This window comes from Motacilla alba, chromosome 26 (assembly GCF_015832195.1).
Source record: "Motacilla alba alba isolate MOTALB_02 chromosome 26, Motacilla_alba_V1.0_pri, whole genome shotgun sequence".
Taxonomy (NCBI): Eukaryota; Metazoa; Chordata; class Aves; order Passeriformes; family Motacillidae; genus Motacilla; species Motacilla alba.
In genome coordinates this window covers 1,461,262-1,477,208 of record NC_052041.1, presented here as the reverse complement: position 1 = coordinate 1,477,208, position 15,947 = coordinate 1,461,262, and the positions used below count along the sequence as shown (strand labels likewise).

The following is a 15,947-nucleotide window of genomic DNA, read 5'->3' as shown; positions in this document are numbered from 1 at the left end:
CCCCTCAAAGCCTGCAGCCTGAAATGGAGGCTGTGTGCTGTCCCTGGCTTGTCCCCAGCTGTCACCTTGATTAGCAGGGAAGAAGGGCTACTGTTAATTCACACTAGGCTTTGGGTTGTGGATTTGAGTGAGCCTGGTGCCTGCTCAGTGTCTAGTTTTGTGTTGGAGCCAGAATTTCTGTAGCAGTGCATAAGCCCTTCAGCACTGGACAGTGCCATGGGTGGATGTCCCCAGTAGCCACTGGGCAGACTGGGGAGGGTGAGGTTGGACTGGGCAGTGCTTGCAGGGTGATGGAAGTGCTGTGTTTGCCATGGAGGCCCTTCCACCCCTCCCACATGCAGCAGCAAGGCTACCCTGCTGCCTCCAGCCCTTGTCTCTCGGTGTTTCAGGAGGAGCTGGACTCCACGGACACCTCGGTGGTGATCAGCTCCTGCTCCCTGGCCGAAGCCCGGCTGCTGCTGGACAACTTCCTGAAAGCCTCCATCGACAAGGTGTGGGGCAGGGCTGGGGTGTGGATGTGTGACAGGGTTTCTTTCTGGGTGCCAGGGGGAGCTGGTGGCAAGGACCTGTGGCACCTGCCCGAGTGCCAGCATTGCTTGTGCAGGGGCTGCAGGTGGCCCAGAAGGAGGCCCAGATCCGGCTGCTGGAGGGGCGCCTGCGGCAGACGGACGTGGCCAGCTCCTCGCAGAACCACGCCCTGCTGGACGCCCTGAGGGAGAAGGCTGAGTCACACCCTGAGCTGCAGGCACTGATCCACAACGTCCAGCAAGGTGGGGCCTGAGGCAGGTGCATCTTCAGGCCAGCTGTGCGGCCTGTGGGCCGGGTGCCCACCTGGACTGGCCCTCCAGAAAGCGCCTGGAGGTGCTGTGGCTGGGACCTGCCCAAGGGCCATGTTGGGTGGGAGCGTGTGCCCTGGCCATGGAGAACAGGGACAAGGGTCAGCCCCCCACGGGGGTCAGCCCCCCACACCTTCCTGGCCATGGATAACAGGGACAAGGACTGGGTCACCCCCCACGCCTTCCTGGCCATGGATAACAGGGACAAGGACTGGGTCACCCCCCACGCCTTCCTGGCCATGGATAACAGGGACAAGGACTGGGTCACCCCCCACGCCTTCCTGGCCATGGATAACAGGGACAAGGACTGGGTCACCCCCCACGCCTTCCTGGCCATGGATAACAGGGACAAGGACTGGGTCACCCCCCACGCCTTCCTGGCCATGGATAACAGGGACAAGGACTGGGTCACCCCCCACACCTTCCTGGCCATGGATAACAGGGACAAGGACTGGGTCACCCCCCACGCCTTCCTGGCCATGGATAACAGGGACAAGGACTGGGTCACCCCCCACGCTTTCCTGGCCATGGATAACAGGGACAAGGACTGGGTCACCCCCCACGCCTTCCTGGGCTGCCCCCTCTGCTGCAGGGTTTGGATGGGGCTGGTGACAGTGGGGTCCCCTCTGGGTCCCCTCTGCTGATGCACTGTCTCCCTCTCGCAGAGAATGGCTACACCAGCACAGATGAGGAAGTTTCAGAGTTCAGCCTGGCCTCAGATGGGAGGTGAGCCCCCAGCCTGGCGCTGCCTGAGGTGGTGGCGGCTGGGGCACAATGCCTGATGCCATCCATGGGTCTCGTAGAGGGGCATGGATGAACAGAGCCCCACCTGAGCTTTTCTGTGGTGCCCAGCCCTTGGTGGGGGAGCAGGATGCCCTTGGTGGGGGAGCAGGGAGTGAAGGCTTGGTCAATCCTTGGAGAAAGGGTGCTGGGGGGCAGAGGGTGACCCAAGGAGTCTGGTGGACCAGGGGCTCCAGCTTTCTGAAGACAGTTTGGCACTGAAGATCCATCTTTGCTCCTTTCTCCTTGCAGCATTTCCCAGTCTTTCACCATGAAGGGCTCAGCAAGCCAGGATGACTTCAAGTTCAAGGTTAGTTGGCCTTTTTGTGTGGCCTGGTCACAGAGACTGGGAGGAGGGATGGAGGATGTTCAGTGATGCTTCAGGCCTCTGCTCTGTAGTCTTGGGGAACCAGCTTTGGCATAAGGCAGCATGGTGCTCACTGGATGGGCAGAACCAAGGTCTCCTGGTACAGTGATCCTGTCCTGGAGCACCAAAGACTTGGGAAACACCCGCAGGCAGGACCTTCCAAATCTGAGTGGCACTGAGGATGGCCCCATGGAGGGAAGCAGCCAGTGTTCTGTACAGGCTGTCATGTTTGCTGGAGAGCTGGCTGTGATGGGCATCCCAGTGGGATGTGGGGGAGCTGGTCTGTGGCCAGAGAGCACAAACTCTTCCAACCCGCATTGCTGGCTGCTCCCACTGCCCCCTGTGCTGCCCGCCCTGAGCCCTCTGCCCTGCTCTAGGGAGAGCCCAAGCTTTCGGGGCAGATGAAGGCAGTGTCAGCTGAGTGTCTGGGACCCACGCTGGACGTCTCCACCAAGAACATCACCAAGTCCTTGGCATCCCTCATGGAGATCAAGGAGGACGGGATCGGCTTCTCCATCCGGGACCCCTATTACAAGGAGAAGGTGTCGCGCACCATCAGCCTGCCCACGCGAGGCAGCACCTTGTGAGCATGGGCCGCCAGTGTCTGGGAGGCTCAGGGAGGCATGGGCCTGGGGAAGCTGTGCCTGGCCTGTGGAGGTGCAGAGGGGTGAAGGGAAGCCCAATCCTGCACGCCATGCTTGGCTACAGCGTGCCGTGGTGAATTTCCTCAGCGGGGCTTGGAGAGTGTGGGAGTATGTTGGTGTCCTTTGCAGATGGAGAGGAGGATACTTCAGGAGCAGGGAAAGAAGCGGGGCATGGGGGTCCCCAACTCCCTGCTCTGGGTTATCAGCCTTTTTGAAGGTGTCTTGGGTTGCCAAAAGCCTCTGCTACCTTGAGATTGTGACTTCAGCCCAATCTCGTTTGCTCTTCTGGGGGAGGACAGAGGTGTTCATTGTGGAGGGATCAGACAGAGGTGATCTGACAGAGGTGTTGTGGAGGGATCCTTGTGCAGGGCAGGCACCCACTCTGCTTTGTTCACTTGCTGCAGTCCCAGGCAGTCCCGGGGCTCGGACACTTCGCCTCTGACGCGGCGGAAATCCTATGACCGTGGGCAGCCTGCCAGGTGAGCTTGGGAGAAACAGTGACACGGGCAGGGGGGCCTGTGTGGCCCAGGATTCTTTCTGGTGCCAGTCAGGTGCCAGGTGTGCGGTTCCCAAGTCATGTGTCCCTCTGATCCTTTGGCTCAGGCCTGCAGACATTGGCTTCACACCACCCTCATCCCCACCCACCCGTCCGCGCAACGACCGCAACGTCTTCTCCCGTCTCACGAGCACCCAGAGCCAGGGATCTGCCTTGGACAAGTAAGTCCTGCTGGGTTGAGAGTGTCTGAGCGAGGGGAACCCAGACCAGGATAGCACATGGCATGTACCGAGTCCTGTGGGGGTATATAGGAACACCAGGGCTTGGATTGGCTCCAGCCAGTGTCCTGTCACCTCTTCACCTCCCTGCTGTGATGGAGCAGCTGCCATGCCAGGGCTGTGCTCCTGCCTGCTGTGCCCCTCTGAGCTCACAGTCCCGGCCTCTGCCTGCAGACAGGCTGGTGCCAGACTTGGACCCCTGGAAAGATGAGGGAGCAGGATGGGGCGAGGGGATGAGGGCTCAAAGGAAGCTGATGGACTGGTGTCCAGCCACAAATGCTGCTCCAGCCTCTCCTGGCAGCAGGTCAGGTGCTCTGGGCTTGCTAGCAGCGCTGGTGTTCCCTGATGGATACCTGCAGACCTGCTGTCTGATCCTTACATGCCCTCCTGCTCTTCTGCTCTCCCTTGGTTCTCCACTTGTGCTTCTCCCTCTCCCTTCCTCCACTCCCTCTCTCTGTCCTACACTGGCTTGGATGCAATAACAATCTTCCACCTCTGACTCCACTGCTGCCTTCTCTAGTCTGGGTTTTCTCTCCCATAATCCTGCTAATTTTCTGCCCCTAGGTCTGATGACAGCGATTCCTCTGTCTCGGAGGTGCTGAGGTATAGACAACTTTCTATTTATTATCCCTTCCTCCGCTCCTCCTTCTCTCTGTCAGATGCCTGCTCTCCCTGTCCCTGCATGCTCTGCCTGCAGCTTGCTGCTCTCCCCCATCCCAGCTTGTGTGTCTGTCCCCCCGGCATGCCGCCTCTGGTGCCTGATGCTGTCCCTCAGCTGCAAGTTCAAACTGTTCCTGCTTGGATTAGCCCTTGGTACGTGGTGCTGGGCTCACCGATGGTGCTGGCTGCTTTGGGTTGGCAGCATGTTCTCCTCCATCTCTGATGGTTTCTTGCCAGCATGAGACCACCACGTCCCACCCCTTCCCCAGCTCTCCAGCAGGATGGTGAGATGATGGGGAAGGGTGCTTGCAGTATGTCCTCTGTGCAAGCTTCTTCCAGGCAGTTATCTCAGGTTCACCTCGTGCCTGGTTGTGCTTCCCTGGTGCTGAGTTGGAAAAGGTCAGTCTCTTCCCTAAAGAAAGCAAGTCAGATGGTGGTGGAGAGCTCAGTCTTGGAAATAAGGTTCTCCTGAGCTTCTCTCCCCGCATCCACCTGACTACAGAGGTTTCCTAGAACAAGGGCCACATTTCCTCTATCCTTTAGGAGCCTTGCAGCCTTACAGTGCCTAAAGGGGCTGGTAACAAAGAGGGAGAGCAACTTTTTACATGGGCAAACAGTGACAGGACAAGGGGGAACAGTTTAAAACTGAAAGAGGAGAGATTTGAACTAGATATTAGGAAGAAATTTTTCCCTATGAGGATGGTGAGGCCCTGGCTGTGGCTGCCCCATCCCTGAAGTGTCCAAGGCCAGGCTGGATGGGGCTTGGAGCCACCTGGTCTAGTTGAAGGTGTCCCTGCTCATGGCATGAGCATAGAATGAGGTGGTGTCCAAAGTCCCTTCCAACCCAAATCATTCCATGATTCCATGATCAGCTGTCCAGCACCCAGGTGTCCCCTCCCTCTGCCTATGCCCTGAGCTCCTGCAGGCCCCCTGTCACTGGGGTAGTGACACCAGACCAGTCTGAGCTGGGTCACCTGGGCAGTTTGTAGTCAGGCAGCCACTCAAAGTCCATGGAAGATGCAGTGCAGGGATTTCCCTTTGGATTCAGGGTTGCTTTGAGGCTGGTGGAAGCTCTAGGGGTGAGAGGCAGGCTGCTGGCTTGGCATTGGTAAGTGCAGAGCTGAGGAACATCACATGCATGTGATTTTCAAACCCAAATTCATGAGCCTGTGCTTGTCCTCACAACTAATGCAAACCTTGCCCTTCTCTAGCCCCATGCATCAGTTTCCCTGCCTGTAAGAAGAAACTAGCACAACTTTGGGTGCTGTGGCTGTGCTTGATGACCAGGCACATTGGGCACACACGGGAGGGTCAGGCTGGTGGTCCTCAGCACCCTGAGCATGTCTGAAGTGGAGGGTTTGGCAGATGATGTCCCCCAGGACAGACAGCAGTGTTCCTTGGCAGCAGGTTTGGCAGGGGTAGGTGCTCTCCTGCCCAGAGCCAGCAGTGGGGGCAGGAACAGCCATTGGGGCAGATGCTGGTCCTGCCCTTTGTCACCCTTGTGATCTGTGTAAAGGAGTGAGGCCCTGTCTTCAAATGTCACCAGCCAAAGGGTGACAGCCTCCAAGGGATGGGTGTGCTGATACTGGAACTCTGAAACATTATCCCAGCAGAGCTTCAGCTCCAGGCTGGAGAGGGCACAGCTTGCCCCAGAATGGACCTCAGGGCTAAGGGGCTGAGTCTCCTGAACTGTCCTGGGTCTGTGCTGGTGAGGCAGGAGAGGTGTGGGGGGAGAGCAGAGGTCACTGGGCAGCCTCCCCCTTTCCCTGTCTGATGGCAGGGGGTGCGCATGGGGACATTCTGGGGTTTCCGCAGAGACCTTGGCTCAGACAGGCCACGTTCAGGTGGAGCAGCCTGTCTCAGTGCTGGGCAGTGGGAGATGCTTGGGGTGAGACAGCTCATGTTCTTCCATGCCCTGGCAGGGTGGGCACCGTGCCTCTCCACCCTGCGCTGTACCTGTTCTCTCTCTCCTGTGAAGGGGCATCATCAACCCGGTGGGTGGCACCAAGAATGCCCGGACAGCCCCTCTGCAGTGTGTCTCAGTGGCAGAGGGACACACCAAGCCTGTGCTCTGCCTGGATGCCACCGATGAGCTGCTCTTCACCGGCTCCAAAGGTGGGTGGTGGGCAGAGGGGGCAGGGAGGATGCAGATGCTGTGGGAGCAGGCTGGCACCGGGAGCATGGGAAGTGTTGGCAATACAGGGATGGTCCCTGTCTTCCGTGTTGAGCCCTGCCCTGCCCTGTCCTGCCCCTGTGCTGGGGCTGGCTGGCTCCTTTCCTCTGGCCCTGTGGGTGGGGGGACATGCTCAGAGGGTGTGTTGTCCCCAGGCCACCATGCCCTTGGAGGAGACACCTACAACACTCTTGGGCATGTTCTTCCTCCCACAGACCGCAGCTGCAAAATGTGGAACCTGGTGACAGGCCAGGAAATCGCTTCTCTCAAGGGCCACCCAAACAACGTGGTTTCCATCAAGTACTGCAGCCACACGGGGCTGGTGTTCACCGTGTCCACGTCGTACATCAAGGTGTGGGACATCCGCGACTCCGCCCGCTGCGTCCGCACCCTCACGTACGTGCAGCTCGGGGGGACCCGGGGCACTCTGGGCTTCTCTGGCTTTGCAGAAGCCATTTCCAGAACCCACAGGGGCTGGGGACATGGCCAGATAGCAGCTCTTAGTGCCACTTTGCAGTGCTGCTTCCCTAGGCAACAGGGAGGTTGGGAGAGGCTGGGGTGAGGGAACCCATGGGGGCCTCCTGCAGCAAAGACTCAGGGTCATAAAATCACAGGATATGCTGACTTGGAAGGGACCCATCAGGATCATCAAGTGCACCTCCTGGCCTTGTGCAGGACACACCACCAATCCTGTCCTGTGCCTGGGGGCGTTGCTCAAACACTTCTTGAACTCAGACAGGCTCGGAGCTGTGCCCATTTCCTGGGGAGCCTGTTCAGTGCCCCAGCACCCTCTGGGGGAAGAACCTTTTCCTAACATCCAATGTAAACGTCTCCCAGCTCAGCTCCAGCCATTGCAGTGAGTCCTGTCACTTGTCATGAGAGGGAAAAGATCCATACCTGCCCCTCTGCTGCCCCTCAGGAGGACACTGAAGACCCCAGTGAGGTCTCCCCTCAGTCTCCTCTAGGCTGAACAAACCAAGTGACCTCAGCTGCCCTTCATCAGGCTTCTCCTCCAGACTCTTCCCCATTCTCGTGGCCCTCCTTAGGATGCTCTCCAATGGTTTAATGTCTTTTTTATATTGTGGTGCTCAAAACTGCCCTGAGGGCTTGAGGTGAGGCTACCCCAGTGCAGAGCAGGGCAGCACAATTCCCTCCCTTGCCCAGCTGGCAGTGCTGTGCCTGGTGTGTCCCAGGACATGGATGTCCTTCCTGGCTGCCAGGGCACTGCTGACTCATACATTGACCAGGATGCCCAGGTCCCTTCCCACAGCTGCTCTCCAGCCTCTGTTCCCTGCTGTATCCACACAGCCGGGGTTGCTGTGTCCCAGTGCAGAATCCAGCACTTGTTAAGGGTCAGGAGCTTTGAAGAGCTTTTGCAGCTGTTCTGGGGGTGGCCAGGAGAGCTGGGAGCTCCCATGGAGGTGCACAGCCCCAAACAGCAGAGTAGCTGGGTAAATCACAGCCTCTTCAGTGGGAAACGTGGGTCTCTGGAAGGAGTTTGAGGGCCAGAAAGCAGCGTGGAACAGACGGTAGCTGTGGCTGCCAGTCCGGAGTAGGGCTCCAAGGTTAGGACAGTATGGCAGGTCAGAGTTACCCACTTGCTGTGGCACAGGTCTCCTTTCTCCATCCAGCTTCAGCTCATCTGCCTTGGCTTCTCTCTTGGCACAGAGGCCAAACCCTCTGCTTCCCTGTGCTGGATGCCAGCACTCACCAGCTCTTCCTGTGGGAAGCAGAGAGGCACGGGAGGAGAGCAGAGGAAACTCAGCTGGAAGCCAGGGCAGGATGCTCTGAGTCATGCACAGACCCTGATCCTTGGCTGCCTTTGCAGGCTGAGCACTGGCCTGTGGGACAAGGCTCCTGTTGGTCGCGTTGTGGCCAGAGGGACAGGGATACTTCAGGGCCTTTCCTCAGTGTGGGACCCAGCTGTGCCAGCCTGGAGCCAGCCCTGTGGTTCCTCAGTGGCTCTGGTCTCATCCTCCCTGATGCCTCAGGTTTTGGCTTTTCTATTTTTCAGATTCTGTGCTGCTTTAGTGTGTGGGTCTGGGCTTCACTCTAGGGGATGGTGAGCTCTCTGCACAGAGCAGGGAGACAAAACAATTCCTGCTCCAGCTGAGGGCCAAGGACAGGACAAATCCTCCAGACCTCAGGCCCAAGAGCACAAACAACGTGGGCTGAAGAGATAAAAACAAGAAGGATGGGACTTCATGGGCTGGAGCTGTAATTGGGCAATTAACCCCAATATGCAAATGGACCAAAACTTATAAAAATGAGAGACCCCGTGACCAGTTGTCCCTTTTGTGACCATTTGGGTTCACCTGGGGTGTAGCCCTGGCTGGTGTTGGAATACAATCCCCTCAGGGCACAGGCCTGGAGGGAAATCTAAGCACAAGGATTGAACTGAAACCCCTGGAGAAACTGAGATATATGAAGCTACAAAGTGAAATAGAAATATAGATTTAGAATATCGATTTTAGCTTTTAGTAGAACTTTATACTCAGTGCCCTGGGTGTCTAAAAAGCAGCAATAGAGAATAAAAGCTTTTTTGTCTTTGGGCACAATTTGCCTTAGTAGTGGTATTTCTATAAGGTTGCTTTGCCCCAGACAAAATGTAAATTGCTGGGCTCTTGTGCTGCCTAAGGTGGATCTACTGAGGCTTATTTATTCCTAATTAATCCCTACTATATTTTTTAGCTCTGTCTAGTCTCTATTCTAGGCTCTGTTCAGCCTTGACAAGGCATCACCTGTGCTAATCACATCTCCTCTGAGCAGAGAGAGACAGCTCTCTCCCAGGATTTTCCTGAGAAGCTGTGAGAAAGCTCAGAGAAAAGAATGAGAAACAATTCTTATCTCCACTTGCTGCACCTGTTGTTGTGCACATGTGGAGTGTGTCATGGAGATTTGTTTACCAAAGGGTGGCTTCTTAACTGGCCCTGGCGATGGTGTTTTGGATTCAAGGACCAGTTAGGTCAAAGCTGTATCAGACTGTCTGCAAGGGCGATTGGAGTCTGATGGCTCCACCTGGATGCCACAACCTTCCCAGAGAGAGGAACCCCAAGAGAAGCCTTTCTAGGAGTCTTAGGCAGTCCTTCAGCTGCAGGGTAATGCCAGCAAGGGGCAGGCAGCTCAGCTCTGAGCAGTAATTTCAGCTCTCGGTGATTTCAGCTCTGCCTTGCGAGGCGTACCCAGGCCAGCACAGGGACAAAGAGACAGGAGGAGCACCGTGTGGTCGTTCCACAGAGTTCCTTTATTCCAGCACCCTGCAAAGGCCAGGGACAACAGTTCCCCCTGAACAGGGCAGAAATGGGGGGTTTTATGGGGAAGAGCAGGGGTGGTACCAAGGGGAAAAACCAATTGATCCCAACAAATCTACACGGGGTTCGAAAGCATGCTGGGAACTCACCAAGACCACAGAGTGCTTCTCAATCATGAGAGTTTGAGAAGATCTTATCATAGCCCATTCAAGGGATACCTCTCCAAGGGAGAGGGCTGGCATGCCATCTGTCTCCACAGATGGGTTTTTTCTTAATAGTATAATATAGTATTATAAGAATATCAGGGTGCCCTTGTCACAGGAATGATTGACATCTGACTCCCAGGCTTTGGAATGCTGAACACTTGCTTTATTATACTATATTGTACTAGATTTGTATTACAAAGAATGCTAAAGAATACTAAAGAAAACTTGTGACTGTCTCTCGACAGTCAGGCAACAGCTTAGTGTGATTGGCCAAGGAAATGAAACGATCCTCAGCAGAATCCAATTACCAAATCCCTTCAGGTAAACAATATCCTAACACATTCCACATGTGCAAAACAACGGGCGAAGAGAATAGAGATAAGAATTATTTTTCTCTTCTCTGAGGCTTCTCTCTGCCTTTCCCAGAAAATCCTTGGGAAAATTGTGCCTTGCTTTTCTCTGTGAGGAGAAATGCGGCCACATAGTCTAGGATAGTGATATAAAGATACATAATACATAAGTGATATAAAGATGGAGTGACAATTAAGAGATAGGCTGGGGATGGTGTGGCTGGACAGTCCCCAGGCAGAAAGGGACCTGGGGGCACTGGTCAACAGCCGGCTGGACATGAGCCAGCAGTGTGCCCTGGTGGCCAAGAAGGCCGATGGCTCCTGGCCTGGATCAGGAATGGTGTGGCCAGCAGGAGCAGGGAGGTCATTCTGCCCCTGCCCTGGGCACTGGTGAGGGCACACCTCGAGTGCTGTGTCCAGTTCTGGCCCCTCAGTTTGGGAAGGACGTTGAGATGCTTGAATATGTCTAAGGAGGGCAACAGGGCTGGTGAGGGGCTTGGAACACAAACCCTGTGAGGAACAACTGGGGGAGCTGGGGGTGTTCAGCCTGGAGAAAAGGAGACTCAGAGGTGACCTTATCACTCCCTACAGCTCCTGAAAGGTGGCTGTGCTCAGGGGGGGTTGGTCTCTTTCTCCAGGCAGCACTGACAGAACCAGAGGTCACAGCCTCAAGCTGTGTCAAGGGAGAGTGATAAAGTTCTGGAATGGCTGCCTGGGGAGGTGGTGCAGTCACCATCCCTGGGGGTGTTTAAATCAGACTGGATGTGGCCCCGGGTGCCAGGGTTTAGTTGAGCTGTTGGGGCTGGGTTGGACTCGATGATCTTTGAGGTCTCTTCCAGCCTGGTGATTCTGGGATTCAGCGATTGATCAGGCTCCTGCAGCCACGGAGCCAGCGCTGGTTGCTCCCGGCAGCTCCGACACATCTCCCCTTTGAACTGTCCCTCCCTCAGGTCGTCCGGCCAGGTGATCTCTGGGGACGCGTGTGCCGGGACCAGCAGCCGCACGGTCACCAGCGGGCAGGGCGAGCACCAGATCAACCAGATCGCGCTCAACCCCTCGGGCACGGCGCTCTACGCGGCCGCCGGCAACGCCGTGCGCGTCTGGGAGCTCAGCAGGTCAGGGCTGGGCCCCAAACCACCCCCTGGCACACGACAGCCTTCCTCACAGGGGAAACGGCCTGGAATAAGGATTGTCAGGATGCTTTCCTATGGGCTTGGAGTGGTTTAAAAAAATCTTAAAGATTTTTTAAGATTTTAAGATTTAAAGTTAAAATTTTCTTCAATTTAAGGTTTTTAAATTTAGGAAAAAATAAGATTTTTATATTTAAGGTTTTTTTAGATCATGAATCTTAAAAAATCTTAAATTAATATTTAATTCTTAAGATTTGAATTTAAGATCTTAAATTTAAGATTTTTAAATTTTCTTAAATTTAAAATTTAAAATTTTAAAAAATTTAACATTTTTATATTTAAGGTTTTTTTAAGATCATGAATCTTAAAAAAATCTTAAATTAATATTTAATTCTTAAATTAAGATTTAAATTTAAGAGCTTAAATTTAAGATTTTTAAAATTTTCTTAAATTTAAAATTTTAAATTTTAAAAAATTTAAGATTTTTATATTTAAGGTTTTTTTAGATCATAAATCTTAAAAAATCTTAAATTAATATTTAATTCTTAAGATTTGAATTTAAGATCTTAAATTTAAGATTTTAAAATTTTCTTAAATTTAAGATTTTAAATTTCAAAAAATTTAAGATTTTTAAGGTCATAAATCTTAAGAATTAAAGATTAATTTAGGATTTAATATTTACATTTAGGATTTTCTTAAATTTGAGATTTATTTAAAATTTAAGATTTTAAATTTTTAAAAATTTAAGTTTTTTTAAGATCATAAATCTCAATTTAAGAATTAAAGAATAATTTAAGATTTTTTAAGATTTAAGATTTAAATTTAAGATCTTAAATTTAAGGTTTTAAAATTTTCTTCAATTTCAGATTTTTAAATTTAAAATTTAAGATTTAATTTTTTTAAATTAAGGTTTTTTTAATATCTATCATTAATCTTAATTTAAGATTAAAATATTTTTTAAAAAATTCTTAATATTTAAGCCTTTAATATTTGTAAATTTAAGATTTACAGTTTTGACCTAAGGGGTGATGTGCAACCTGGACTCTGCAGCCAGATGTTGGCACACACTCAGGCTGTAGTATGTAGTTTAATTAAAAGTATATAATATCACCAAATAAAAAACTTATAAAGTTTTAAAATATAGTAATATGTATAGAACAAGATAAAAGTTTTAGAACAAAAATAGGCCTTCTTCTTTGCCTTCTTCTTCATAAGTAGTATTTTATAATTAGACAAAAAAGTCTGCTTTGCAGAATTCAAATAATTAATTATTAAATTAAAAGTAAAAATAATTTAAATATAATTTCTTAATTAGACAATTTAACCTTAAAAAACCTTATAACAAAAAATAGTTAATCGTTTTGTACCTTATTAGTAAAATACTACAAAACTCACTACCTGTGAGACTAAAACATAAATTTAAAAAAATAAACATTTAAATCTAAACATAAACTATCATCTCAAGTACCTTCAATCCCAATCTCAAAAAAAAAAAATAAAAGGCAAAAACCAACATTTATTTTAGTGGTGCCTCATGTGAGGACTCCTGTTAAAGTCAAGACCTCCCTGAAGAAACAGAGATAACATACAGCTGTAACTAGGAAAAAAATCCCCAGGAAAAAAAAACCTCAAAAATCTCTAAAAACAGTAAAACAGTTTGAACCAAAATGTAAATACCAAACTCAGGCTGTGCAGCCAGATGTTGGCACACTCTCAGGCTGTGCAGCCAGATGTTGGCAATGTTGGCACACTCAGGCTGGGCCACAAGATGTTGCCACGCTCTCAGGCTGTGCAGCCAGATGTTGCCACACTCTCAGGCTGTGCAGCCAGATGTTGGCATGCCCCGTGGCTGTGCAGCCAGATGTTGGCACACTCTCAGGCTGTGCAGCCAGATGTTGGCAATGTTGGCACACACTCAGGCTGTGCAGCCAGATGTTGGCAATGTTGGCACACTCAGGCTGGGCCACAAGATGTTGGCACACTCTCAGGCTGTGCAGCCAGATGTTGGCATGCCCCGTGGCTGTGCAGCCAGATGTTGGCACACTCTCAGGCTGTGCAGCCAGATGTTGGCACGCCCCGAGGCCGCCCTCCTCCCCTGGGTCACGGGCAGTGGGGTCTCCCTGCCTGCTCCCCCAGAGGGAACAGCCCCGGCTGGGGGCCCCGGGGGCTGGGGAGGCTGGGTGTGGTGGGAGCACCCTGGGGAGCTGGGTGTGGTGGGAGCGCCCTGGGGAGGAGCCCCAGCACCAGCCGGGGCTGAGCTGTGCCCTTGCTCGCAGGCTGCAGCCCGTGGGGAAGCTGAGTGGCCACATCGGGCCCGTGATGTGCCTGACAGTGAACCAGACGGCGAGCAACCACGACCTGGTGGTCACAGGCTCCAAAGATCACTACGTCAAGGTACTCTGCTCCTTGGGGAGCAGCACCCCGAGTCCTGTAGGGAAGGCCAGATGTGGGCAACCACTCGCTCTTCTCTCCTCCTGAGAGCTGAGCCCAGATTCTGTTTTCACCTCTGCACGTGGGGTTTTCTGTTGTTTTCTCTTTCCAAATTTTGCCTTTTGCTTGGTCCACAATGCACCTTTAGAGAAGTTGCATTTCTTTCATGCATCTGACTGTCTGGCTGGGATTTGCATGTGAGGGCTGACCCAGATGAGCACTTCACCCTGTTCTGCTCGATAATCCCCCCCTGATAAAGGTGCCTTGTGCCTGCTCAGTCACAGCTGCAGCACAGCAGGGGCCTGTCCCTTCCTGCCAGGTTTTAGCAGGTTGAATTAGAGCTGTCCCTAGGGAAGTGAGGAGGGGTTGTGAGATGGTGAGACACAATCCCCCTCAGCTGTCAGCTTGGCTCCGGAGGAGTGTGAAGGCTCAGAATGAGTAAATGCAGCAGAGTGGGGCTGTCCCTGGTGGCAGATCTCCTCTGCTTGTGGCAGGAGGCTCAGCCCCAAAAGCCTCCAGTAGCCAATGCCCAGTCCCATTTCCAGCATCACTCTAGGTGCCCTGAGCCTGGGACACAGAGGGTGGCCAAACTCCCCAGGGGAGGGAGTCCCCAGTGTGCTCTGTGTCCCATCTGTGGTCTGTTATCCCCAGTGCCATCTGTGGTCTGTTACCTGCTGCTCTTCCCCAGGTGTTTGAGATCACGGAGGGCACGGTGGGCAATATCGGCCCCACTCACAACTTCGAGCCCCCTCACTACGATGGCATCGAGTGCCTGGCCATCCAGGGAGATGTCCTCTTCAGTGGCTCCAGGGACAACGGCATAAAGAAGTGGGATCTGGAGCAGCAGGAACTTATCCAGGTCTGGAGGGGGAGCACAGGGCAGAGGAGGGCTGCTGGGGCCTGGCGGTTCGTCCAGGAACCTGGTGCCAGTGGAGCTCACCAGGGAGGGCACTCCCAGTCCTGGACTGTGTGTGGGTGAGGGTGTGCTGTGCCCCCATAATTTGTCCAGCAGGGTGCTTGGGATTGCTGGCTCTCCTTCAGACAGGCTGAGGTATCAGCTGCAGTGTGGGGGCTTGTGTTCCACCCTGAATTCTGAGTTGTTGTCTCCTGCCCAATGGAGAAGCCAAGCCATGGCTTTTGAGCCCACACTCTTGGCTCCTACCTGGGCACCACCAGTTCCCCTGTCCCAGTCAGTTCTGGGGTGTCAGTGAGGAGCTGAGCTCCCTGAGACAGGGAGGACCCAGCCACCCAGGATGGGTGCATGAGGCTGCCCGTGGTGCTGCAGAGGAGGTTGGTCATGGCTGTGCTCTGTGCCTGCAGCAAATCCCCAATGCCCACAAAGACTGGGTCTGTGCCCTGGCCTTCATCCCCGGCCGCCCCATGGTGCTGAGCGCCTGCCGAGGAGGCGTCATCAAAGTCTGGAACGTGGACACCTTCACCCCAGTCGGGGAGATCAAGGGCCACGACAGCCCCATCAACGCCATCTGCACCAACTCCAAGCACATCTTCACTGCCTCCAGGTGAGCCCCCAGCGTTCTGCCCCCGCGGCCCCTGGGAAGGGGGAGACCCTGGGTTTGAGCTGCCACCCCTGGGCCTGGGTGGGTGCTGGGTGAGCAGGGAGCGGGGAGGGAATCGCAGCTTTTTAGTCCCTCTGCTCCTTCATCTCCTTCTGCCCACGGTAGCCTGCCCACGGCCAGGCCTGCCCACTGCAGTGCCAAGAGCTGTCCCTGGCCACGCCCTGCCCACGCTCTGGTGATGCCCTGGGTTACCCCCACGCAGGGACCCCTCTCCCTCGGGGCTGGGCATTGTCTGCTGCTCTCGGGGAGCTCTTCAGCAGCAAGACTCTGATACCCTCTTTTCGACCCTGTCCCTTTTCTCCCTTCCTTTTTCTCTGTCTCTCTCTGCCTCTCCTTCTCCCCACCTCCCATCTGTGCCACAGCGACTGCCGGGTAAAGTTATGGAATTACGTGCCTGGGCTCACCCCTTGCCTTCCACGACGCGTCCTTGCCATAAAGGGCCGTGCTACTAGTCTGCCTTGACCCTCCTGCTCTTTGACTCTTGCTCATATGCTCCTCTTCCGTCTCTCCTTCCCTTTTCTCTCCATCTCTCCCTCCTCCCTCTGTCCCTCTCACTGTTGCTTTTGCCCCTCTCTCTCTTTCCCTCCCCCCGTTTTTTCTCTGGTCTGAGCTGCTTCTTCACGGTATGAAACTATTCTGCGTTTTTCCCCACTTGATAAGTCTTGGTTAGAGTGGACTCGCCCCCTTGGCCCAGTCATCCCCCTGCCTTGGTTTCACTTCTTTTTGGTTTTTTTTTTCCTCGCCAAGTGCCCACAGCTACTTTGGCAAC

General features: G+C 53.3%; 1 protein-coding gene across 4 annotated transcripts in view; it reads left to right on the top strand.

The window, feature by feature from the left end:
• The window catches only part of KIF21B (kinesin family member 21B), a 51,662-nt gene that overhangs the window by 28,577 nt on the left and 7,138 nt on the right, over nt 1–15,947 (top strand). The window contains exons 21-35 of one of the 4 annotated variants that reach the window (XR_005259764.1): nt 390–491; nt 605–770; nt 1,502–1,562; nt 1,869–1,926; nt 2,361–2,566; nt 3,032–3,106; nt 3,231–3,344; nt 3,966–4,004; nt 6,040–6,176; nt 6,450–6,630; nt 10,992–11,156; nt 13,448–13,565; nt 14,290–14,460; nt 14,922–15,121; nt 15,541–15,801. Coding sequence is in view for 2 of the 4 variants with exons in the window: in XM_038162484.1 (XP_038018412.1) it covers nt 390–491; nt 605–770; nt 1,502–1,562; nt 1,869–1,926; nt 2,361–2,566; nt 3,032–3,106; nt 3,231–3,344; nt 3,966–4,004; nt 6,040–6,176; nt 6,450–6,630; nt 10,992–11,156; nt 13,448–13,565; nt 14,290–14,460; nt 14,922–15,121 (1,793 nt within the window). In the remaining 2 variants the exon portion in view is untranslated. The remainder of the gene's footprint in view (nt 1–389; nt 492–604; nt 771–1,501; nt 1,563–1,868; nt 1,927–2,360; nt 2,567–3,031; nt 3,107–3,230; nt 3,345–3,965; nt 4,005–6,039; nt 6,177–6,449; nt 6,631–10,991; nt 11,157–13,447; nt 13,566–14,289; nt 14,461–14,921; nt 15,122–15,540; nt 15,802–15,947) is intronic. The other 3 variants (XR_005259765.1, XM_038162484.1, XM_038162485.1) reach the window with 3 other exon arrangements.